This window comes from Lepidochelys olivacea (genome assembly GCF_965140295.1).
Source record: "Lepidochelys olivacea isolate rLepOli2 genome assembly, chromosome: 12".
NCBI lineage: Eukaryota > Metazoa > Chordata > Testudines > Cheloniidae > Lepidochelys > Lepidochelys olivacea.
Genome location: NC_140422.1, coordinates 2614722 through 2640829, shown reverse-complemented (window position 1 = coordinate 2640829; position 26108 = coordinate 2614722). Strand labels below are relative to the sequence as shown.

Below are 26108 nucleotides of genomic sequence, written 5' to 3'. Positions count from 1 at the left end.
AGAGTGACTGGGATCATTAATGGATACCCTAACTTTCACTGTCCCCCCGGAGATCATTGCATTTAAGGAGACTTAGTGGGAGAGTGAATGTAAGAATGAAAAAGAGAGTGAACTATTTTTGCTTATATACTGTAAAACATTACTTTTTAACTACTGCTTTCCATCCTATTTCTTCCTCCTTCCACTTTAAATCAAAGACCAACTGCTCTGAGAAGTTTTCTAAACCCACATCAGGAAACTCATTAATATGTGACTATTGTGGTTGAAATTCATAATCTGGACCTTGCAGTTTTGGAAACTGAACTGCACCTCCTTGAGCGCCCCCAAAACTGTGGTTATGAAAAGCTCTTGGATTATTACTTTACAATAAACCCAACAGTAACAAAAGCCTTGTTTTAGCTCTGCAAACCATCAGACTCTCCTGTTCAACTGTAGTTTGACACATACTATACCTGGATATCCAGGAGCCCATGAGGGCGGATGGTACCACTACTGGGTGTTATGATAAATTCTTTTGGCTTGACACTTCCCTGGGCTCCCTTTCTCCAGGATGTTCTTGTGATGTCCAAGGTCTGAACAAAACTGGTAACACTTGGATCCCCGGGGCCATCCCCAGGGATGCAAAGGTTGAATGTCATGGGGATCAAAGACGTGTTCCGGAGGCAACACGATAAGGACCGAGGAAAGCCTATAAAAGAATGTCACTGAATATGAGTTTATGCATTAATTATCCCTTGATTTCTAGTGTGAATATTTCAGAATGATAAAAGCTGTGCTTGGAATTTAGCTCTTTTCAGACTGAATCACAGTTAATTGAGATGCTAAGCAAGTAATTAATCTTCACTTGGTTTCCCTGTAAATTGATCACACAGGTTGATTCCATGGGGATACTAATTTACGATTCTTGATCACCAAATGTGGGAAGATTTTCATTACAGCTTTAGTTGGGAGAAGACCTCTCTAACTAGCACTGATTATTATTCATTTTTAAACCTAAGTCTAGAGAGAGCGTGATGGGCATATTGGAATAAGACCCAGATTCTGCTACCCTTGCTCATGAACAGCATTTTACCCCATGATTTTCAATACATAAATAAAATACAGCACATGGTACTACTCATGAGAAAGGGTGGCAAAAGAATCAGAATGATGAATCCTTTGGGAACTACAGCACCATGGAATCACAGAATATCAGGGTTGGAAGGGACCTCAGGAGGTCATCTAGTCCAACCCCCTGATCAAAGCAGGACCAATCCCCAATTTTTGCCCCAGATCCTTAAATGGCCCCCTCAAGGATTGAACTCACAACCCTGGGTTTAGCAGGCCAATGCTCAAACCACGGAGCTATCCCTGCCCCCCCCAAGATCTTTCCACTGCAAGTTTGCTGTTATCGAAGACATGGTCCTGTTCTCAGTGGATGAAATGGTGAAACTTCAGTCAACTTCACTAAGAGCAGGATTGGATCATTAGTGACAAATATGAGCAAAGCTGCTTCACTCCTGCTACCTACCAAGGCACATCAAAATCTGAAGACTGCTTTCCCTGCCGAGTGGGTTCAAGTACATGTTGGGAGTTTACCTGTCCTGAATCCCATTGTCAGGAACTAGTGCTGTTGTTGGGGAAATAATAACTATACTGGTTGCATGAGTTACCATGTGCTTTGTCACAGTTCAAGTCTGAAGGAACTAAGGCTGGTTCTTTTAGTTTTTCCACTGTAAATCAGACACTCATAGGATTACTTCTTTATTATAAATAAAATGAGTTTTACAACTCTTGTACTCGCACCAGTTATAAATGCTAACTCAACCTGATCTTCAAACCTTTGCTTGTCCCATTTTTTCCATTGAAGTTGTACTATTTGATCGGATTAAGATCAGTCTGGAAAAAGAGGAGGTGATGGGGAAACATTCAGTTGGCAAGGGAAACATTCTTAAGAACCGGGCCAAAATCTGATTGCTCCCTCAAACGTGGGTGTCGGCCCATCTATTGCCAAATAGTTTGAAATCTGGGAAGAATCTATTAAATTTACTTCTGTTCATGGATTTCCAGATAGAAACTGGAAACACCAGAAACACTCTTTTCCACCTTCATTTGGCCAAGAAATTGTTCCCCTTCCTCTCTGCTAGAGATCTCACTACAGTCACCATATGACTTCCTGCTGTAGTATTCGTTACTAGCACAACCTTGAAGTCCACTTGGAAGCTGGTTCAAAACAAACCTACTCACTTGCTAGGCAAGGCAAGGCAGGCTGGTGAATACGTATAACATCTATACGGTGCACTGGCTGTCAAATTCAGTTCCAGGTGAAATTCAGGGCAATGGTATCTACCAACAGCCCTCTAAATGGTTTAAGCTCCAGTTATCTCGCATACTGGCTCTTTTTTGCACCCCAGTATGACAATTGTACTTGGCAAGAATGTTCTATCACTTCTGTAGTTTACAGGGCATGCACAAGGCAGCAAAAAAGGGGGTTAACTCATGAGAGCAGGCAGAATTGGTCCGCTTGCTCAGTCAACTAAACCTGTGGTAGAAATGGCATATCACCCACTCTCCAGCTACAAAGCATCAGATGCATTCAAGTATGGAAAGAAACCACTTGGAGATGCAGATGTCATTTACCCATGTCCTACAGTGATAAATTCCTGTCTCAGGCCAGCTGCATGGAAATCTTCTGTGGAAGTTATTTAGCAAGGAGGTTGGAGATCAGTTTGGAGGATACATGTACACTATCTAGAATCCCAAAATTGGCTGAAGTCGCCAGACAATGGCAATAGTTATTAGTATATATTAAAAGGAGCAAGGATAAGAAAGTCTCTCTTTTAATGCTGAAAGAGCCTCATTAATGAAATCAGATTAAAGGAAATGAAACTCACATTACCTAATTGTTTTTGCACCTATTCCTTTTTTTCCAGTATGAACTGTCTGGAGTTATTTTATTTTTTTATTCAAAAGGAAATAAGAGTAAAAGACAGTATGGTGACACATGGAAAGGAAGAAAATGCTCAGAAACGGTAATTAGGTTTCTTAAAGAATCCAAGGACAGCATGAAAGCACAGAGGCACACTAGGCAAGAATGATAATGTGCCTTCAATCAATCCACAATTGATTTCACATTTAAACTTTAGATCATCTCTGGGAAAAGACTTTTGTAAGGCTGAGATGGAGAGTCAGAATCTGCATTTAAATGGAGATGTTCTGAATGCAGGGACACAAGAGTATGTCAGCAATGCCATGCTTTCAATAGAGAAGAAACCAGAATCTAGGACATCAGGGCCTACCACACAGCTATTGAATGGGCATATTAGCTGGTAAGTGATAGCGAGATGTCCACACAGGATGAATTAACTTCTCACACTAAAGGACAGTGGAATAAGTAATTTCTTTGCCTTGGATTTCAAATAATTTCCCAGGACAGGTACAGGTTAGTGATATGACTAACTCTTCTCTCTCTGAGATGTACAGAGAATAGTTAACTCTACCTCCCATCCCTTTCTCCTTCTGAGACCAGACCATTTCTTGCCACTTTGCTGCCAAGGCCTACCTTAAAAAAAAAACACTGGTGGATACTGTATAATATTGACACTAGCTATACTGGTTGCTTCCTCCTATTTGACATCTCCAAATGAGAAATGGAATACAAAGAGCTAATATTACTACTTACTATAAAACTCTGACTTTGGACATTCTATGGCACATAATATAAAGTGATGTAACCTGAGAACTCCTAGTTTTCTCTTGCCATTCAAAAACTTTAAGAGGAGTTAAACTCCTCCCCCTCGTTTCAGATGGTGCTGAACGTTTCCTATCATTCCTGACAAAGTACAATACATTCTAGTTTCTTTTCAAGAACTTTGTCCCATTAATGTGCATGCGTTTGTGACTAAGAGCTGCCCAAATGCAGTGTGGGAAATTTGGGTCTTTCCAGATGCAATTATCGGGACTGTCTCCCTAATACCTTGATCCATCAGCAAAGAGCTCTCCGTGCTTGTTTTGCAATGTGGAATACTTCCATTACGTATTAATCTTACAAATCAGCTGACTCTACAAAACAAAGCTTGTTTCAGTACCCCAAAGCCTTACGCAAAGGATCTCATGCAGTGGATGCTCTTGCACGAAAGTGTTTCATTTTAATATTGCAGTAGATCTCACCTACTACTGGCAACTAAGAACAATATACTCACCAAAGGAGACATCGCCAAAATTTAGGGATGGTACATTGAAATGAAACGTTGGTCCAATGACACAGCCCCTGGGAGGAAAAAGACACAGAAGGAGAAAGTGTCATCCTGGTTAGCAAGAAAAAGTCCTTAGCTTTTAGTTACAGCTACAGTCAGCAGTGCAACTAGGGGAATGTTGGTCTTAGACTCACCAGTGTCAAATCAATTCTCCTCCCACCTGTTCTTAGCAAGGCATCAATGTGGAAGCTGGGCAGCCTACGTGAAGTGATGAATAAATGCAAACTGAGGAAGGCTGACTCTAATTAGTCTTATTTATCAATCTGACTGGTCAAGTCAAAATCTTTCTGAGAGGGAGGCAAGTTGGGATCAAGTGAAATGATTTGGAAAGTCAAGTTTCCTTCCCTCCCTTGGCAAGGACCTGGAGTGTAACAGTTTCACTTTTATATCCCCTTTTTTCAATGTACTGCAAATACCAGAGACCCTAAAACTCAATCCAATGATGCTACCTAGCCAGGGTTCCAGACCATAGCTTCGCTAGCTTGATGTTCTTCAAAATGCCAGCAATGTTTCTGAGCTGTAATAGGTGTTCTTCTGATGGATAAGGTTTGTCTTTCACTTGATGAATATTGGCCCAAGCAAACAGTGAACTTCCAGGATTCTGAGGCCTGGATCCAGGGGAGCTCAAGACAACTGTCAGTATCCCAAATGCAAGTGAGATAGCACTAAAGAACATGGTTGCTGTACTGGAGTTGTGGCTAATGGAGAAATATGCCAATTAGCCACATACACACTGGTTGACAATTAAAACAATAACCAATGCATATCTGAATTAAGCTGCCAGCAATCTGAACTGCTCTGATGCCAGCTCACTTTCCTACTTCTCCCCTCCCTCTCACTCATCCCCCAGCCCCACAGCCAGGACATTTGCAGACTCCACTGAAACTGGTGACTGGAGCTGAACAATGCTAAATAGGTATTTGCACTGTCTGGTGCAAAGAACTGAGATCTCTGTCTTTCTGGACTGAATAAAGGTATCACAGTCATTGCACTGTGCCTTCAAAGTTTGTTCTCAGGATTGTGACTGCAGCCATTCTGCGTTTGTTGCCATTGTAAGGAGGTGATAGGGTGGTTTCCAGTGTCCTGCTGGAGGGAATTTACATTCATTGTGTATGCAGTGCACACTATTCCCCCTTTTTCTGACACCAGTGTCCCTTCTGACACCAGCTTCACCCTTCTATTGAACATAGAATCATAGAATCATAGAATATCAGGGTTGGAAGGGACCCCAGAAGGTCATCTAGTCCAACCCCCTGCTCAAAGCAGGACCAATTCCCAGTTAAATCATCCCAGCCAGGGCTTTGTCAAGCCTAACCTTAAAAACCTCTAAGGAAGGAGATTCTACCACCTCCCTAGGTAACACATTCCAGTGTTTCACCACCCTCTTAGTGAAAAAGTTTTTCCTAATATCCAATCTAAACCTCCCCCACTGCAACTTGAGACCATTACTCCTCGTTCTGTCATCTGCTACCATTGAGAACAGTCTAGAGCCATCCTCTTTGGAACCCCCTTTCAGGTAGTTGAAAGCAGCTATCAAATCCCCCCTCATTCTTCTCTTCTGCAGGCTAAACAATCCCAGCTCCCTCAGCCTCTCCTCATAACTCATGTGTTCCAGTCCCCTAATCATTTTTGTTGCCCTTTGCTGGACTCTCTCCAATTTATCCACATCCTTCTTGAAGTGTGGGGCCCAAAACTGGACACAGTACTCCAGATGAGGCCTCACCAATGTCGAATAGAGGGGAACGATCACGTCCCTCGATCTGCTCGCTATGCCCCTACTTATACATCCCAAAATGCCATTGGCCTTCTTGGCAACAAGGGCACACTGCTGACTCATATCCAGCTTCTCGTCCACTGTCACCCCTAGGTCCTTTTCTGCAGAACTGCTGCCTAGCCATTCGGTCCCTAGTCTGTAGCTGTGCATTGGGTTCTTCCGTCCTAAGTGCAGGACCCTGCACTTATCCTTATTGAACCTCATCAGATTTCTTTTGGCCCAATCCTCCAATTTGTCTAGGTCCTTCTGTATCCTATCCCTCCCCTCCAGCGTATCTACCACTCCTCCCAGTTTAGTATCATCCGCAAATTTGCTGAGACTGCAATCCACACCATCCTCCAGATCATTTATGAAGATATTGAATAAAACCAGCCCCAGGACAGACCCTTGGGGTACTCCACTTGATACCGGCTGCCAACTAGACATGGAGCCATTGATGACTACCCGTTGAGCCCGACAATCTAGCCAGCTTTCTACCTACCTTATAGTGCATTCATCCAGCCCATACTTCCTTAACTTGCTGACAAGAATACTGTGGGAGACCGTGTCAAAAGCTTTGCTAAAGTCAAGAAACAATACATCCACTGCTTTCCCTTCATCCACAGAACCAGTAATCTCATCATAAAAGGCGATTAGATTAGTCAGGCATGACCTTCCCTTGATGAATCCATGCTGGCTGTTCCTGATCACTTTCCTCTCATGCAAGTGCTTCAGGATTGATTCTTTGAGGACCTGCTCCATGATTTTTCCAGGGACTGAGGTGAGGCTGACTGGCCTGTAGTTCCCAGGATCCTCCTTCTTCCCTTTTTTAAAGATTGGCACTACATTAGCCTTTTTCCAGTCATCCGGGACTTCCCCGGTTCGCCACGAGTTTTCAAAGATAATGGCCAATGGCTCTGCAATCACAGCCGCCAATTCCTTCAGCACTCTCGGATGCAACTCATCCGGCCCCATGGACTTGTGCACGTCCAGCTTTTCTAAATAGTCCCTAACCACCTCTATCTCCACAGAGGGCTGGCCATCTCTTCCCCATTTTGTGATGCCCAGCGCAGCAGTCTGGGAGCTGACCTTGTTAGTGAAAACAGAGGCAAAAAAAGCATTGAGTACATTAGCTTTTTCCACATCCTCTGTCACTAGGTTGCCTCCCTCATTCAGTAAGGGGCCCACACATTCCTTGGCTTTCTTCTTGTTGCCAACATACCTGAAGAAACCCTTCTTGTTACTCTTGACATCTCTGGCTAGCTGCAGCTCCAGGTGCGATTTGGCCCTCCTGATATCATTCCTACATGCCTGAGCAATATTTTTATACTCTTCCCTGGTCATATGTCCAACCTTCCACTTCTTGTAAGCTTCTTTTTTATGTTTAAGATCCGCTAGGATTTCACCATTAAGCCAAGCTGGTCGCCTGCCATATTTACTATTCTTTCGACTCATCGGGATGGTTTATCCCTGTAACCTCAACAGGGATTCCTTGAAATACAGCCAGCTCTCCTGGACTCCTTTCCCCTTCAAGTTAGTCCCCCAGGGGATCCTGGCCATCTGTTCCCTGAGGGAGTCGAAGTCTGCTTTCCTGAAGTCCAGGGTCCGTATCCTGCTGCTTACCTTTCTTCCCTGTGTCAGGATCCTGAACTCAACCAACTCATGGTCACTGCCTCCCAGATTCCCATCCACTTTTGCTTCCCCCACTAATTCTACCCGGTTTGTGAGCAGCAGGTCAAGAAAAGCTCCCCCCCTAGTTGGCTCCTCTAGCACTTGCGCCAGGAAATTGTCCCCTACGCTTTCCAAAAACTTCCTGGATTGTCTATGCGCCGCTGTATTGCTCTCCCAGCAGATATCAGGAAAATTAAAGTCACCCATGAGAATCAGGGCATGCGATCTAGTAGCTTCCGTGAGCTGCCGGAAGAAAACCTCATCTACCTCATCCCCCTGGTCCGGTGGTCTATAGCAGACTCCCACCACTACATCACTCTTGTTGCACACACTTCTAAACTTAATCCAGAGACACTCAGGTTTTTCTGCAGTTTCGTACCGGAGCTCTGAGCAGTCATACTGCTCCCTTACATACAGTGCTACTCCCCCACCTTTTCTGCCCTGCCTGTCCTTCCTGAACAGTTTATAACCATCCATGACAGTACTCCAGTCATGTGAGTTATCCCACCAAGTCTCTGTTATTCCGATCACGTCATAGTTCCTTGACATCACCAGGACCTCCAGTTCTCCCTGCTTGTTTCCAAGGCTTTGTGCATTTGTATATAAGCACTTGAGATAACCTGTTGATCGCCCCTCATTCCCAGTATGAGCCAGGAGCCCTCCCCTCACAGACATTCCTGCCTGTGCTTCCTCCCGGTATCCCGCTTTCCCACTTACCTCAGGGCTTTGGTCTCCTTCCCCCGGTGAACCTAGTTTAAAGCCCTCCTCACTAGGTTAGCCAGCCTGCTGGCAAAGATGCTCTTCCCTCTCTTCGTAAGATGGAGCCCGTCTCTGCCCAGCACTCCTCCTTCATGGAACACCATCCCATGGTCAAAGAAACCAAAGCCTTCTCTCCGACACCACCTGCGTAGCCATTCGTTGAGCAGGAGCAGATACCCAGGAATTTGCAGGTTGGCTTCCCAGTAGAGGAGAAATCAGTGACTTGGGGACTGGGTACATTCTGGTCATAATTTGTTCAGTCCTGGACCACAAGCAGTCAATCCCCTCTTTCAGGAATCTCGGCCAGAACCAATGCTCAGTTCACAGGAAGCAGTTCTGCTTTAAGAATGGACTCTAATCAGAGACCATGGCAGACAGCAAACTCTCCTGCTGCTTGCACAGCTCCCTTTGCAAGGACCACTATCTCTATCCCTACACAGAATCTTGCATAACAAAAACTAAAACCACTGCATATATTCCCAATATTGAACATTTGCTCACGGGCTGAGAAAAAGAACTGGGAAGACTGTGTATAACAGCATTATCTGGTGACACATGTCATAGAATCATAGACTTTAAGGTCAGAAGGGACCATTATGATCATCTAGTCTGACCTCCTGCACAATGCAGGCCACAGAATCTCACCCACCCACTCCTGTAATAAACCTCTAACCTATGCCTGAGCTATTGAAGTCCTCAAATCGTGGTTTAAAGACTTTAAGGTGCAGAGAATCCTCCAGCAAGTGACCTGTGCCCCACGCTGCAGAGGAAGGTGAAAAACCCCCAGGGCCTCTTCCAATCTGCCCTGGAGGAAAATTCCTTCCCAACCCCAAATATGGCAATCAGCTAAACCCTGAACATGTGGGCAAGACTCACCAGCCAGGCACCCAGGAGAGAATTCTCTGTAGTAACTCAGATCCCACCCCATCTAACATCCCATCACAGGCCATTGGGCCTATTTACCATGAATAGTTAAAGATCAATCAATTGCCAAAATCATGTTATCCCATCATACCATCTCCTCCATAAACTTATCGAGTTTAATCTTGAAGCCAGATAGGTCTTTTGCCCCCACTGCTTCCCTTGGAAGGCTGTTCCAGAACTTCACTCCTCTGATGGTTAGAAACCTTCGTCTAATTTCAAGTCTAAACTTCCTGCTGGCCAGTTTATATCCATTTGTTCTTGTGTCCACATTGGTACTGAGTTTAAATAATTCCTCTCCCTCTCCGGTATTTATCCCTCTGATATATTTATAGATAGCAATCATATCTCCTCTCAGCCATCTTTTGGTTAGGCTAAACAAGCCAAGCTCTTTGAGTCTCCTTTCATAAGACAGGTTTTCCATTCCTCGGATCATCCTAGAAGCCCTTTTCTGTACCTGTTCCAGTTTGAATTCATCCTTCTTAAACATGGGAGACCAGAACTGCACACAGTGTTCCAGGTGAGGTCTCACCAGTGCCTTGTATAACGGTACTAAAACCTCCTTATCCCTACTGGAAATACCTCTCCTGATGCATCCCAAGACCGCATTAGCTTTTTCATGGCCATATCACATTGGCGGCTCATAGTCATCCTGTGATCAACCAATACTCTGAGGTCCTTCTCCTCCTCCGTTACTTCCAAGTGATGCATCCCCAGTTTATAACTAAAATTCTTGTTATTAATCCCTAAATGCATGACCTTGCACTTTTCACTATTAAATTTCATCCTATTACTATTACTCCAGTTTACAAGGTCATCCAGATCTTCCTGTATGATATCCCGGTCCTTCTCTATATTGGCAATACCTCCCAGCTTTGTGTCATCCGCAAACTTTATTAGCACATTCCCGCTTTTTGTGCCAAAGTCAGTAATAAAAAGATTAAATAAGATTGGTCCCAAAACCGATCCCTGAGGAACTCCTCTAGTAACCTCCTTCCAGCCTGACAGATCACCTTTCAGTGTGACCCCTTGTAGTCTCCCCTTTAACCAGTTCCTTATCCACCTTTCAACTTTCATATTGATCCCCATCTTTTCCAATTTAACTAATAATTCCCCATGTGGAACATTATCAAATACCTTACTGAAATCGAGGTAAATTAGATCTACTGCATTTCCTTTGTCTAAAAAATCTGTTACCTTCTCAAAGAAGGAGATCAGGTTGGTTTAACATGATCTACCTTTTGTAAAACCATGTTGTATTTTGTCCCAATTACCATTGACCTCAATGTCCTTAACTACTTTCTCCTTCAAAATCTTTTCCAAGACCTTGCATACAACAGATGTCAAACTAGCAGGCCTGTAGTTACCCAGATCACGTTTTTTTCCTTTCTTAAAAATAGGAACTATGTTAGCAATTCTCCAGTCATATGGTACAACCCCTGAGTTTACAGATTCATTAAAATTTTTTGATAATGGGCTTGCAATTTCATGTGCCAGTTCCTTTAATATTCTTGGATGAAGATTATCTAGGCCCCCCGATTTAGTCCCATTAAGCTGTTCAGGTTTGGCTTCTATCTCGGATGTGGTAATATCTACCTCCATATCCTCCTTCCCATTTGTCATCCTACCATTATCCCTAAGCTTCTCATTAGCCTCACTAACAACACAAAGGAAAGCTACCTCTAAAATGCCTCTGATTGTGGATTCTACCAGGAAGTTACCAAAGACCAAGCTTGCCATGCAAAGGGAAAAGATTACTTTTCTTTGGGCTTAGCCATTTGCATCTCTGCTTGAATGAGTTAAACCCTGCTTGTCTACCCAGAAGTTCTGGGCACGGTGCCATCTCAGAGCTCTGTGCCAATAGCTGATAACAGGGCAGCCACCACATAACAAGAGAAAGGACAGCAGGTTTTGAAACAGTGATCTCTTAAAGAATCACAGAGCAAGAGCAGGTGATGCTTGGTGATGCAAAGTAATGCACATTGGAAAACGTAATCCCCACTATACATATAAAATGACGGGGTCTAAATTAGCTGTTACCATTCAAAAAAGAGATCTCAGAGTCATTGTGGATAGTTCTCTGAAAACATCCACTCAATGTTCAGCAGCAGTAAAAAAAGCGAACAGAATGTTGGGAATCATTAGGAAAGAGATAGAGAATAAGACAGAAAATATGATATTGCCTCTATATAAATCCATGGTACGCCCACATCTTGACTTCTGTGTGCAGATGTGGTCGCTCCATCTCAAAAAGGATATATTAGAATTGGAAAAAGTACAGAAAAGGGCAACAAAAATGATCAGGGGTATGGAACAGCTTCCATATGAAGAGAGATTAATAAGACTGCAACTTTTCAGGTGGAAAAGAGACGACTAAGGGGGGATATGCTCGAGGTCTATAAAATCATGACTGGTGTGGAGAAAGTAAATAAGGAAGTGTTATTTACTCCTTATCATAACACAAGAACTAGGGGTCACCAAATGAAATTAATGGGCAGCAGGTTTAAAAGAAACAAAAGGAAGTATTTCTTCACACAATGCACAAGTGACCTGTGGAACTCTTTGCCAGAAAATGTTGTGAAGGCCAAGACTGTAACAGGGTTCAAAAAAGAACAGGATAAGTTCATGGAGGATGGGTCCATCAATGGCTACTAGCCAGGATGGGCAGGGCTGGTGTCCCTAGTCTCTGTTCGCTAGAAGCTGGGAATGAGCAACAGGGGATGGATCACTTGAAGATTACCTATTCTGTTCATTCCCTCTGGGGCAACTGGCATTGGCCACAGTTGGAAGACAGGATACGGGCTAGATGGACCTTGGTCTTACCCAGTGTGGTCGATCTTATGTTCTCACCAGAGGAGAGGAGAAGAGACGAGAGGAGAGGGGCAAAGGACCCAGCCACTGACTGGGGAAGCCTGGTGCTCTCTGATTTCATTTGGCGGGTGCAGGGGCTCACCAATACTTTGGGAAAGAAGGCACCAACACGACATTGTATCAGAACTACTGCTTGCTTAGAAGAGTTATGAGCAGCTGTTATGGATGATGCTAACAGTTTAAAGGCATTTGGCCTCCACCAGAACTGGCTGCTGGAGCAGCACAGGGGGATGAGTACAAGGGCACAGGTGTTTATGTAGGCAGTTACCAGAGGTATTTTCAAAAGCTGTATGCTCTATTGGCAGAGCAGATTTCTGCCCCTTATATGACTTAAATATTACAATGTAAAATTTTCATATGTAAATAGTGATTTTGCAGCTAAACTGGCATCTTTTAGATTGTGCCAGCTGATGTGGGTTTCAGCTGCTGCTAAGTTGTCTGCATCTACTCCGAATAGTGAGTCTGTAGTGACAAGGTAACCTGACCAAATTCAGAAGCCAGGCCAGTTTTAATCAGAAGGAGGTCAGACTACTAAGCAGCACAGTCAATGAAAGATGTCCCGTCTTCCTCGGGATGATAGCTCTGGTGGTGAAGGGCCACCTAGTAGGAGAGACATGGATGGAGGTGCTGGGTGAGATTTCTGAGAGTCTCCCTTGGTCCTTAATTAGCCAGGAACATCCATGCAGGGGCAGCCCCTTAAGCCACAGCCAACCAGGAGATGTGAGGCCCTCCAGAGATATGCACCGTCTAGCTCTGGAGGGATGATGGTCCTTGTGGCAGATGAGGGAGAGGACATGGGGGTGAGGGATGAGTCGTCTGAGCCCTCATCCCAGCCTATGTGACCTCCATCACCACATACCTTATCCCGCAGGATCCTCCAGCCAGGGCACCTCCATCCAAAAGAGAACTGGGAGTGTTTCTTCATGTAGAACCAACACCTGGAGTATAGCAGCAATAGCCTGGCTGGGCCCAAGAGCAACTGGAACTCACCAGGAAAATGGTGAGTGGGCTCAGCATGAGTGCAGAGCATCAAAGTGGGGTGACCAGATCATTGCAAAGTCAGTCAGCTGCTCCCCAACTCTATCTGTGCACACTCAACCCAGCATAGTACTGAGCCGTAAGAAGTTCTGTGAGTCTGCCTCATGCTCTGGTGTGCGTTTCCACCGCCCCAATTTTAGGGGCCAACAGGAGCCAATTCAACACCCAATGTATGTGGGTGTAGTAGTAGGATTTTGTGTTTGTATTTTGTATAATTTAAAATTAAGAATAAAGAATAATAATGTAGCATGTATTAAATGTATTGGTGTATAATTTGACCATATCCTGCCAGCCACCCTTTCTGAAAGCAGAAAGGAATTGTCTAACGGGCCATTGGTAAAGATGCATCAGACAGAATCTGTCTGAGCTTCTTTCAAGGCAGTAACAGACCTTTTAGGGCCACCACTTTGTTGTAGGTTTAGCATTTTAAAATAAATAAAAGAACACAATGATTTCTTTCTCTTGCATTGCAATTTGATGTTCCTGTTCAAATGTTCTGTGTAAATCAATTTTGTTTTGTGTGTGAATGAGGAATGTGTGTGTTAGAAGATAAGTATGAAGGCCATCACCGAACCAGATGTTCTAGGGAGAAACCGAGGACAGATGTAAGGGCCCCAGAAGATTGCAACACACCCCTACAGAAATGTCAGAGGAAGGCAGATAGATGACTCTAAAGATAAGACAGGCACCTATCAATGGGGACAAGATAGCTGTCATCAAAACCAGCATGGGGTAACTCCCTGAGAGACTTAATGAAAGAACAAAATGAAGGATGAGAAGGACAATTTAAGAAAACAAGCATTTGTCAAACAACAATTGATTACAACATGACGGTGCAAAACTCATTGGTCCCAATGAAGGAAAATCACTATATAAACAGGGGGCCTGGCCATGAAACTTTGGGTTTGTCCTGCCAAGACTTCCCCGGAGCATCGTGTCGTGACCAACAGAACCTGGCTCCTCCCTACCTGTGATCAACCTAGCTGGCCATTAGATTGATCCGGACTTTGGACTGGTAACTATAACATCAACTGGCGGGACAGTGTATGTGTGTGTGATTGAATGCATACGCTAACTGTTGTATCTTCAATAAACGCAGCACATTGCCTTTTCCCCTGAAAAAGATCCCGTGTGCTTCTTATAAGCATAACATTTTTGGTGGAGAATTGCGCAAGGGGAAAGATATGCACTGTGATTGTTGAAAATACTGCTAAATACTGCTAAAAGGTATACCATACATACAAAGTGATAGATCATTCAGGTGTGCACACCCCCAGTCGTAGAAGTGCCAGGCAATAGGGGGAGGATTAGAGTCTTCATTCCGACCCGTCTGTCGGGAAAAACTATACCGAGATAGATAGATAGATAGATAGATAGATAGATAGATAGATAGATAGATAGACTGTTTGTACAAACTGTCTAGGTATATACAACCCTGGTTGTAGAGTGCCAAGCCATAAGGGAGAGGGTTAGAGTCCTCGCTCCGACCTCTCTGTCGGGAAAATATTGCATAGGTGAATATACCCTCAGTCATAGCAGGATCGAGCCCAGAAGGTAGAAGGCTTAGCGTTCTCCCTCTTGCTCTGTCAGGCAGAATTTTTAGTGGTTATAGACTTTTTGTGTGTTGTGTAAGTCCCAGCACAAGCGTTGGTCTACAGGAAAATTTAAAAATGTTTAGGAAAATGGACCAGGAGGTTTGGGGGCTAGCTAAGGAGCCCACCCTCCTTGCTAAATGGTTAGTGGGACAAAGCCTGTGACCATGAAAAGGGACGGTTCAACAAGGAAAGCAGGATTGGGCCCAGACAAGCAGGCAGGCAACAAATAAAGAGATTGGAAAACAAGTTGAGAGGCCTGAGGGGCATAGTGGCAGGAGTAAGGAAAGGAGTAAGTACAGGCATAGGGATTTCAGATCCCTGGGACAATACTTGGAATGGTGATATCTGGGCTGATGCAGGTGTCATTTTGGGAAATAAGCAAGTCATTTAAGAAAAAAGAGTCATAAGTTAACTCTGCAGAGGCTGGAGGGAATTAAGCAGTTAAACACTGCAAAAATGTTAAAAAGGAAAAGTGTTATAGAAAGAGAATTCTTGGTTTCTTTGCAGTCATTCTGAAGGAAAAATGGGCCCTTTTCCAAAGGAATGTCTGTAAATAAGCCAGGCAAAAAGACAATCTAATTTTAAATCATTTGACTATGAACAATTTAGTCAAATTTGCTAAAAGAACATAACGGGTTTCTATTGGAACTTAACTGTCTCCAAATGTATACAAGTGTAATCTATGTACAGCTGTGTAAAAATTAAAGCAGTGTAAGAAATGTTAAAAAAAAAAAAGAACATGTGTGTGTAAATATATTGTGTAAATATGTGTGGTTTTAAGGACCTAAATCAACACTTCTGGTCTGTAGGTTTCAGATGAATTGGTTTTGTTTTGTTTTTAAATAATACCACTAAAATCCATTTGAATCTTTTATTCAAAGTTGCAATACTGAAAAACCCTTTTTGCCAGACACAGGTAACTAGTGTTGTTTGGCTTTGGTATTTAGCATTTAACACTTAAGGTACCTTAATGCTTTATAACATTCAATATCTTTTTAAAGACCAAAGTCATGACTGCAGCAGGGCAGTCAAAACTAGGAGAATGGGAAGAGATTCTGGATTTGTTTTTTGGTAACAAAATAGCAAATAAGAGCTGTAGTAAAACAATATAAAGCTAAAAAAAGACAGTGCTCCTCTGGAGCAACAGCAGGGGTAAGATGCACAAAAAAAAGAAGCAACATTAGGAACTTTGAGCCTTAAGGTGGCTCTGAATAATCAGACTGTCACTATGCATCCGATGAAGTGAGCTGTAGCTCACGAAAGCTTATGCTCAAACAAATGTGTTAGTCTCTAAGGTTCCACAAGTACTCCCTTTCTTTTTGTAAATACAGACTAACACGGCTGCTACTCTGAAACTTTAATAAAGGTATATGAAAACTCCATGAGCACGGGAAAAAAACCCAGTTACACTTTATGCAAAAATTGATATGGCTAATATAATATTATAGAAGTTAAACTATGAAAGGAATGTGCATTTTTCCCAGGACATGTGCAGTGTATATTATAGAAGGGGTAAAAGAAATGCAAACAAAACATGCTACTTAATTAAACTCCTTTTACGGTTCCTAAAAGGAGCCACCATAGGTTGTGTTTTCTTTTTCAGATCGCTGTGTGTTTTGGAAGCAGGAGTTAAAAGTAAAAAGTAATTAAAACTCTGGAGGAAGTTAACTGTGTCCCTTTCAAGACAGAGTCTCTGAGCGCTGCTGACGGCTTTGAATCCAAAAGCAAGCCAGAAAGTGTCTGTGTTTATGCAAATTACCTAACTGATAGAGGAAGGAGAGAACTGCCTATAAATGGCAGCACAAAGGAGCTGCAAATAAAGGACATACCTGGTCAGCAAACAAACTACCTGAAACCAAAAGGATCAAATTATAACCCCCCAGAGGAAGGTGGAAAAAGAAGTCAAACCTGAGAATAAGAGAGGAACAGGTTAACCCTAAGTAGAAAAAAAATACTTTTTTGTGTGTATACACAGTGCTAAAATCTGAAGTCAAATACAAAAGGGATCTGCTTATATGCATAACACCCCTCCCTTTTAATTCACCAAAACCCAAAGTATATAATTATATTAAAAAGCCTATGCAAAGATTTCAAGAGGACATTAAATACACTGGCCTCAAAAACAAATTGTCTAAATAAAAGGCATGGTATAACAAGATATTTTTAATAAATTTGATGTTAATATTAAACATTGAGATAAATTTAATGTTAATAAGTACTCCTGTAATAATGTATAGCATGTATGATTTTTTGAAAAAACCTTTAAGGTCATATGGTAATGATGCTTCTCAGCTATTACCTGTGAATAAACTTAAAGCTTAGCACAACAGAAAAAACATTGCAAACCTGGTCTGCTGTATAAAAAGGGAAACTGAGGTACGCCATACACCACCTCATGAATTTAATGACTGAACAGTGGGATAATTTCCCCTAAACTGTTAAAGGCTAAAAACCATTAAACCTGGCTTGCCTATACAACAAAAACATAGGAAAGTATGGGGGTAATTCCTCTGTTTTGCCTGCAATCAGCAAGGATATTTGTAAAAGGAAGGGATATTTTAAGCAATAATCTGCCACCCCAAAAGGGGTAGAAAAATATTCTTTTTGTCTTTCAGAACTTGAAAAAAAGCTGGTACCAGCTAAAATGCAACCCAAAATACCATCATTCTACAGTTGTGACAAAAATTGTGTTTTGTGTTTTATGTTTTGCCTTGTGTTGTTTGCCTTGTTGCTAGCATTGTTGTGTATTGTGTTACAAAAGAAAACCTACTGCCTTAGGCAAAAAAAAGTTAATAAGCATTTTAACTGTATTTACAAAAACCAATGTTGCAGAAGGGCGAAGGTCAAGGAATGCCAGTCTGTTAATAGGGAAACATCCTCATGTAGCAGACACCATATTAGAAGGAATTGGTTTTGGAGCAGGAATTATAAATACTGTAGACCTAAAAATAAGTTAAGTTCCCTGTCACAACTGCAAGATAGCCCTCATTCACAAGCAGGCAATTACTACTGTGGAGTTGGTACAAATAGGACTGGGAAACCTAAAAGCAACATAAAATATGTAGCGGTGGCTAAACACCACCTCCTGGATGCTTTATAAACAACAAATAAAGTTAGAAAATAAAACTGCCTTGGCCATAGATGGTGCTAAGATGCAAATTCTTAGTTTAGCATCACTTGAACACAAAATGTTTTGGTAATATCAGAGAAAGTTAAGGTATTAAGGCATCTTTTAAAACAATGAAAAAGGTCCTTGTTCAATACCTACAAATATAAATAAATGCAATATGTTTCAGCATGGTTAAGCCTGATTTGTAATTAGGTAAAATTATTGTTAAAATTGCTCACCAACAGTCTGTAAAAACAGAAATATGGAAAGTGAGCCCACTCCCAAAACTGACCATGGGATCCTTTTGGCTACCCCAGGTTATGGGTCATTAGGCTGGGAAAGAGAAGAAATTATTGGACACCTGAGGGTATACGAAATGGAGCCCTCTCAAATGGGTATGCTTGTCCCTACCTGTCACCATAGAACCATGAAGCAAAAATACCTCATTGGGAACATGTGTGTTAAACAAACTAAAAAATGTAACGCGTGTTTTGTACAATGAACAATGTATATGTGTTACATCCTGGAAAACAGTATTTTGGAAAAATGCAAGTATCAGTCCATCCCCAGTGAATAAATGTAAACGTAATGCCAGTGTAAAAGCACAGAGCATTATCACCTCTACTCTGGTTAATTTCTCTGTTACACTTGGTCGGAACTGGCACAATCGAACTGATCACTTGTCGTTAAAAACAAAGGTGACTCAGTTTTTACAACAGACACAGAGGGATACAGGGAAGCGTGTCATTCAAATATTGCATGCAAATGGACACATGCTAGAAATTGCTAGGTCTAAAAAAAACCTAACAGCCTATCATTGGCACGACGTTTTTACAGGCTGGTCCCCGACTTCTAAGGGCATATTATCTATCATGTTCCACCCATTGCTAGTTGTGTTAACATTGTCCTGTGTTTGATTTCTAGGAATGTGTTGTATGTGCTGCTGAACAAAAAGAATGTTTGTTAAATTACAACCACAACCTCAAATGGCCTCTCAGTATATTGCTATGAAACAGTTGTATAAAATATGACCCACTCAAAAATCGTTCTTGAAGGGTCAAAAAAAATATATGTAGTAGTAAAATGTTATGTTTGTATTTTGTATAATTTAAAATGAAGAATAAAGAACAATAATGTAGCATGTATTAAATGTATTGGTGTATAATTTGACCATATCCTGCCAGCCACCCTTTCTAAAAGCAGAAAGGAATGGCCTAATGGGCCACTGGTAGAAATGCATGAGGCAGAATCTGTGTCTTAGCTGATTTCAAGGCAGTAACAGACCTTTTAGGGTAGCCACTTTGTTGTAGGGTTAGCAACTTAAAATAAGGAAAAGAATGAAATGATTGTTTTTCTTTTGCATTACAATTCAATGTTCCTGTTCAAATGTTCTGTGTAAATCAATTCTGTTTTGTGTGTGAATGAGGAATGAGTGTGTTAGAAAATAAGTATAAAGGCCATCAGCGAACCGAATGTTCTAGGAAAAAACCTAAGGACAAACGTAAGGGCTCCAGAAAATTGCAACATGCCCCTATTGAAATGTCAGAGAAGGGCAAATTAACAACTCTAAAAATAAAACAGGCACCTATCAATGGGGACATAATAGCTGTGATCAAAACCAGCCTGGAATAACTCCCTAAAAGACTTAATTAAAAAAAAAATTAAGCATAAAAAAAAAACAATTTAAAAAAACAAGCACTTGTCAAACAACAATTAATTACAGCATGACGGTGCAAAAATCATTGGTCCCAATGAAGGAACATCACTATATTAACAGGGTGCCTTGCCATGAAACTTTGGGTTTGTCCTGCCAAGACTTCCCCAGAGCATTGTGTCACAACCAAAAGAACCCGGCTCCTACCTACCCGCAATCAACCTAGCTGGCCACTAGATTGATCCAGACTCTGGACTGGTAACTATAACATTGACTGGCGGGACAGTGTGTGTGTGTAATTGAATGCATATGCTAATTGTTGTATCTTCAATAAATGCATCGTATTGCCTTTTCCCCTGAAAAAGATCCCAGGTGCTTCTTATGAGCATAACATAGGCTGCTCTGAGCTACACTCTGCACCTATGAGGCCACTCTGGCAGCTGTAAGTAGCCAGAGTGAAGAGGCACCCTGGCCACACTCTTTATGGTGGGAAAAGGGAAGTAGGTGGGAGGTATAGCACTGATGCACTGGCTCTGCTCCACCAGGGAGTCAGGAATTCCTGGCTAGCCAGGGAAGTGTCCCTCACCATTGCAATCAGAGCCATGCAAAGGGAATGGAGTGAGGCTGAGAGTCTGGCCCAAGAAATCCAGTTTTAGAGGAACTAGGTTTGAGATGGTGGGTGGATATCCAGGAGGAGATGTCAGAAATGCAGCTTGAGTTATGGAACTGGTGGGACAAGAGATATCAGGGCTGGACAGGAGTCCCTGACTCTGAAGCATGGTAGAATCCAGGGCGGCAGAGAGAGTATAGAGAAAGAAGAGGAAGGGGCTGAAAACAGAAACTTGAGGGACATCAACAGAAGACAAAGAGGGGAGGATGAGCAGCCATTAAATGAGATGCTGAAGGAACAATCATCAAAATAGGAGTGAACCAGGAGAGAACAAAGAGTCAAGAGAGCCAAGAGAAGAAATAAAATGGAGGAGGGAGTGACTATTTAAGGAAGCAGATGAATTATAAAGGATTAATTTAAAGGCGTGCCCTTTTGATTTAACTAGAAGGTCATTTTTGACCCTGAAGGGGGTTGCTCCAGCAGCATGAAGGGTGCAGCAGCCACACTGAAAGGAACGGGAGTCTAGGAAGCAGGAGTAATCAGTATGCTCCCGAATTCTGGAGACAAAGGAAGTTAGGATGGTAGGTGATTGAGTTAAAGTGCAATATGAGCAAACATACATCAAGTCAAATCATAGAATATCAGGGTTGGAAGGGACCTCAGGAGGTCATCTAGTCCAACCCCCTGCTCAAAGCAGGACCAATCCCCAATTAAATCATCCTCTTTCTTCCCTTTTTTAAAGACGGGCACTACACTAGCCATTTTCCAGTCATCCAGGACCTCGCCCTATAGCCATGAGTTTTCAAAGATAATGGCCAATGGCTCTGCAAACACATCTGCCAACTCCTTTAGCACTCTCGGATGCAGCGCATCCGGCCCCGTGGACTTGTGCTCGTCCAGCTTTTCTAAATAGTCCTGAACCACTTCTTTCTCCTCAGAGGGCTGGTCACCTCCCCACCATGCTGTGCTGCCCGGTGCAGTAGTCTGGGAGCTGACCTTGTTCATGAAGACAGAGGTGAAAAAAGCATTAAGTACATTAGCTTTTTCCACATCCTCTATCACTAGGTTTCCCAACCCCCACTCCCCTCCTTCCCCCCGCATTCAGTAAGGGGCCCACACTTTCCCTGACCTTCTTGTTGCTGAATGACCTAGTCCACTTACGAAAGATGGCTGCCCACTTTAACCACCCCTTTCAACACATATTGTAGTTACATAGCCATGTACTGAAGGGAAGCAGGTGCAACTATGGGTCCCTCAAGACAGGAAGTATTTGATGCGAACTCTGTCAGCTCCATCCTAGGTACACCCTTAAAATGCCATTTCTTGCTAGAAGGCAAAAACACTCCCGTCTCTTGCAAAGACATACCATAACCAGTTTCGGGGAGGAAAAATGTGACTGCAAAACATTCTCACTTGGTCCCGAAAAAGGGCAGCCTACTTCCAAGCACAAAACTAACTACAAACCCTTTTATTTATTAATTTCTAGATACTATAGTCAACTATTTTGGATTAAAATTCATTTCTTACTTAATTTCACCATCCCCCCTCGATGTCAATTCACCAACTCAACACTTTCTCTGTAAAATAACAACCTAATTAAATTCTCCTTGCATATGCTCCCTCAGTTTAAACCTGCATCCCCCATTTCTGGCTTATCCAACAACCTGAACTAGATCATCCATCTTAATTTAATAAAATCTCTGCCAATGTAACTGCTTCAGTCACCTTTGCCTCATCTCTCGAGGCTACATAATCCCAGCTTTGTCATTCTCTCTCCATACATGACCTACTCCATCTCATTTATCACCTGTTGTGCTGTATGCTGAACTTGCTCCATGTTAACGACATCTCTTTTCAAATAACATGGTTCAGACAGGGCACTAAATGTGCACTAATAAGTGTTTATAGGGTGAAAGCACAATAACCGTGGATGACACAATATGCCCTTCTGATAAAAGCCAACAACTCATCAGCCTTCTTTCCTGTTGTTGCACGCTGGCCCAAGAATGTAAATGTTTATCAATAAACATAGTGGAGATCCTTTTCCTCTTCCATATTAGCTATTTAAAGTGTGCTTAACACTACTTGACTCTTAGATATAGAGGGTCTGATAATATGCTGCATCTCCCCAAACCCATAGCCTAGGGGAGAGGGGGAGCTTCCCCAGGGCTGCCAATAAGCTGCCCCCAGCCCAGTATCTCCAGAGTGCCCAGCATTACAGCTGCTGTGCCTCCTGCCGCAATACACCCCCTACACCAAGGTCTGCAGGGAGGGATGACTTGTGCTGATCCTATGTTGATCCTGAAGGGATTCACCGCCGGCTTCCTGTAGCTTATGTAAGGCCCCTATACACAACCAGAGTGGCCTACAGGGGCTGGAGAGGGTAGAAGAATCGGCCCTTAAATTTCATATTCCATCATTCAGCTCATTCATTCAGGCTGTGAAGAATATTCTTCTCTGAATCTGCACCTCTCCCCCTATATTAGTGCTATCTGCAAAATTAATGATCTTATAAATCAGTGTTTCTTTGGCTGAGGTTTATGGATTACCACAGCCCTTGCTGTGCTCGGAACAGGAAATACCACGATCATTTCCAATACGAGAGCACGGTAGATGTTGCTGTGCTTTGGTGTGAATCATTAATAACATATTAAAAGACTTCTGGTCCCAGGAACAGACCATGCTAGAGCCCGCTCTGCCACACTGGCAGCTGCCAGAACCTCACTGTCTATAGTTATCTGTATCAGAGGGGTGGCCATGTTAGTCTGGATCTTTAAAAGCGGCAAAGAGTCCTGTGGCACCTTATAGACTAACAGACGTATTGGAGCATAAGCTTTCGTGGGTGAATACCCACTTGGTCGGATGCATGCAATGAAAATTTCCAGAGGCAGGTATAAATATGCAAGCAAGAATCAGGCTAGGGATAACGAGGCTAGTTCAATCAGGGAGGATGAGGCCCTCTTCTAGCAGTTGAGGTGTGAACACCAAGTTATCTGGTTTCCCTTGCTGCAGGTCCAGTCCTTCAAATGCTTCAATCTCCTATTTCAATGGGGGTCGAAGCACTCAGCACATTGAAGGATCAGAAAATCTGTCACTTTCTCCATTGAATTAAGCCCACCAAAGTTTATGTTGCTCCAGAATTGGAAACTTGCCCATCTGACATCCAAGCAGTCTTGAGATGACACAATGACTCCGTTTGATAAGGTCTGAGCAGTCGCCTGTGTCATTACCCTGAAAACTAAGGATTTACGCTCCTCCATCTCCTAACCCCCCAGAACTACAGCTGAGGTACTGTGCACTTCCAATGGTGCAGGCCTTACAACTATTAGAAATCTAAGAATTTATGAGCTACCCCAGTCCCCCCTGACCAGACTATTTCCTGTACAATCCTCCCTGAAGCAGTTCTCCAGAATAAGCAATTATACTAAAAGCACTAGTACCCTTGAACCTCTCTGCATGAGGACAGGTATTGGTCTCAGAAGGGAGTTATCACATTGCAGAAGTCTGTGCAAACAGATTATTCTGACATCAAAAATACTGATTGGCCTGATCTTTAAGAAAGCCCCAGTTATTGCTGTAGCACCTTAGAGACTAACCAATTTATTTGAGCATGAGCTTTCATGAGCTACAGCTCACGTCATCGGATGCATGCCGTGGAAACTGCAGCAGACTGTATATACACACAGAGAACATGTGGGGTGGGAGGAGGTATTGTTTCATGTTCTCTCTGTATATATAAAGTCTGCTGCAGTTTCCACGGTATGCATCCGATGAAGTGAGCTGTAGATCACGAAAGCTCATGCTCAAATAAATTGGTTAGTCTCTAAGGTGCCACAGGTACTCCTTTTCTTTTTGTGAATACAGACTAACACGGCTGTTACTCTGAAACCAGTTATTGCTGGTTTACTGAGGACCAGTAACTTCCTGGTTTAGTTATGAGCAGAAAATGTAGGAGACCGGGGTCTTTGCTTACAGAAACTTTTCCCTCTCACAGAGCATTATATTTCACCATATGAATGCTGCACACAGTTGGGAGATAATGGAGTCTAAGTGGTTAGAGCAGGGGATAAGGAATCATGGGTTCTAGTCTTGGCTCTGACACTGGTTCCTGATGATGTGACCTTGGACAAATCTCTGTTCTTCTCAGTAGCTCCATCTGTAAAATGAGGATTTATACTCTACCTCACAGGGGTGCTGTGAGGATCAAAATTGTCCTAAGATGAAAGATGCTACAAAAATGCCAATTATTAATGAATAAGCCCAACTTACCTAATAGTTAAGATCACAGGCTCGGGGGCTCCGTTCACACTGAATTTAAACTCCTCTGTGAACTCCCCCAGGATGGTGGAACTGAAGGAGATCTGGATGGCTTGAAGTCCACCTGGCAGAATGATGCCTTCTTTGGGGTCAAAGGTAAAACAGGCGCCCAGTGCAGTAGATGGAGGGATCAAGTTAAAGAGGGCATCAATGGCTCCTTTGTTATACAGGATTGCCTGCAGCAGTAAAAGGGAAGGAATGGAAACATACAAGGAACCTTTACTTCTCATAGATTGAATTGATTTGTTTTCTAATTAAATGATTAACATCTGAAAAGGGGAGAAGTGATAAGACATTGCCTGTTGGAAGCCAAGGGAAATACAGTGAGCTAAATTCTGCACTCAATTAAAACTGCAATAATTCCAAATAAATCAAGAGAGTTATTCTGAATTTACACCACTGCAACTGAGAGCAGAATATCCTCCACTGTAACTGAATTTGCAGTACAAGATAGATACTGAACACAGATATCTGTGCTTTCAGAAAAGTCCCCAAGAGTAGCAAAGAACAGTCACATTGTTTCTGATGAAACATCATACAATCATATTGCTCCTGATGGTGCCAATCCAGCAACATGCTGAATGCATTTCACTCCTTCTGTAGCCAATAAGCTGAGGGCGCTTGGCACCTTGCAGACTTGGGTGGACTGGGTTATCACATTGATAATGCCCACTGTTGTTGTTTAGATCTGGGAGCATAAACCAGATTGCGAACAGAAAAAATATGACCTTGTCATGATGAGAGAGATAGATAGATAGACGCATTTTTCAGACATCCTTTCTTGGGAACTATTATTGTATTTATTAAATGGTTGTTTATCCCTCCTTTGAAAAGCACTTTGGGGTCCTCTGGTGAAAGCTTCTATAATACAGAAATGCAAAATATTATGAGTTCATTTTTATTAACCTACTTATCTTATTTTGCTGGACACCTTTATTTTTATGTGACGAGGGCACCTGCTGTTTATTGTACAAAGCCAAGTAGTACTCAGAAACCCAATTATTGCTAATTTCAGAAGTATCCAAAAGTACTGGGGTTCAATACAGACCCTCTTTTATTTTCCTTTATCTTGTTGGATCAGCTCTGTCTTAGCTAAACTACAAAGGCCAGTGAACAAGGAGGGCAAATATCGGCATGACCTGTTCCAAACAATTTTAATCTCATAAATATTCACAACCACAATCTAAGACTTTCGCAATTGTTTGTGACAAATTGTAAGCTTGGGGCTGGATTCTGTAAATTGCTGAGCACCCACAAATCCCATTGTCTCGAATAAGAGATGTAGGCCTCAGCTTCTCTCCAGATCATACCCTTTATACTAGTCAAAAAGTCCCCACTACTATCAACAAACACATTGTTTCACTGATTAAGTTTGCCTTAGGCAAAATTATAAATTTCTTCAGTGCTGCAGGGTGACTTCCTGCCATTTCCACAGACACATTTCACCTGTTTTACAATATCTCTCTCCCTTTTGTCCTTGTAGAATCTAGCAAAGAAATTGAGGGAGAAGCATGAAAATGTGCCTTGTTTTTTTAAATTCTGGTACTGCTGCAAAGAATAGTTGCACACCCTCCT

General features: G+C 42.5%; 1 protein-coding gene across 1 annotated transcript in view; it reads right to left on the bottom strand.

Moving 5' to 3' along the window:
* The window catches only part of HYDIN (HYDIN axonemal central pair apparatus protein), a 454160-nt gene that overhangs the window by 246399 nt on the left and 181653 nt on the right, over nt 1-26108 (bottom strand). Inside the window, exons 12-14 of the mRNA XM_084644216.1 lie at nt 24486-24709; nt 4182-4249; nt 453-688 (exon numbers count right to left, since the gene is read on the bottom strand). Coding sequence (XP_084500342.1) covers nt 453-688; nt 4182-4249; nt 24486-24709 — 528 coding nt within the window. The remainder of the gene's footprint in view (nt 1-452; nt 689-4181; nt 4250-24485; nt 24710-26108) is intronic.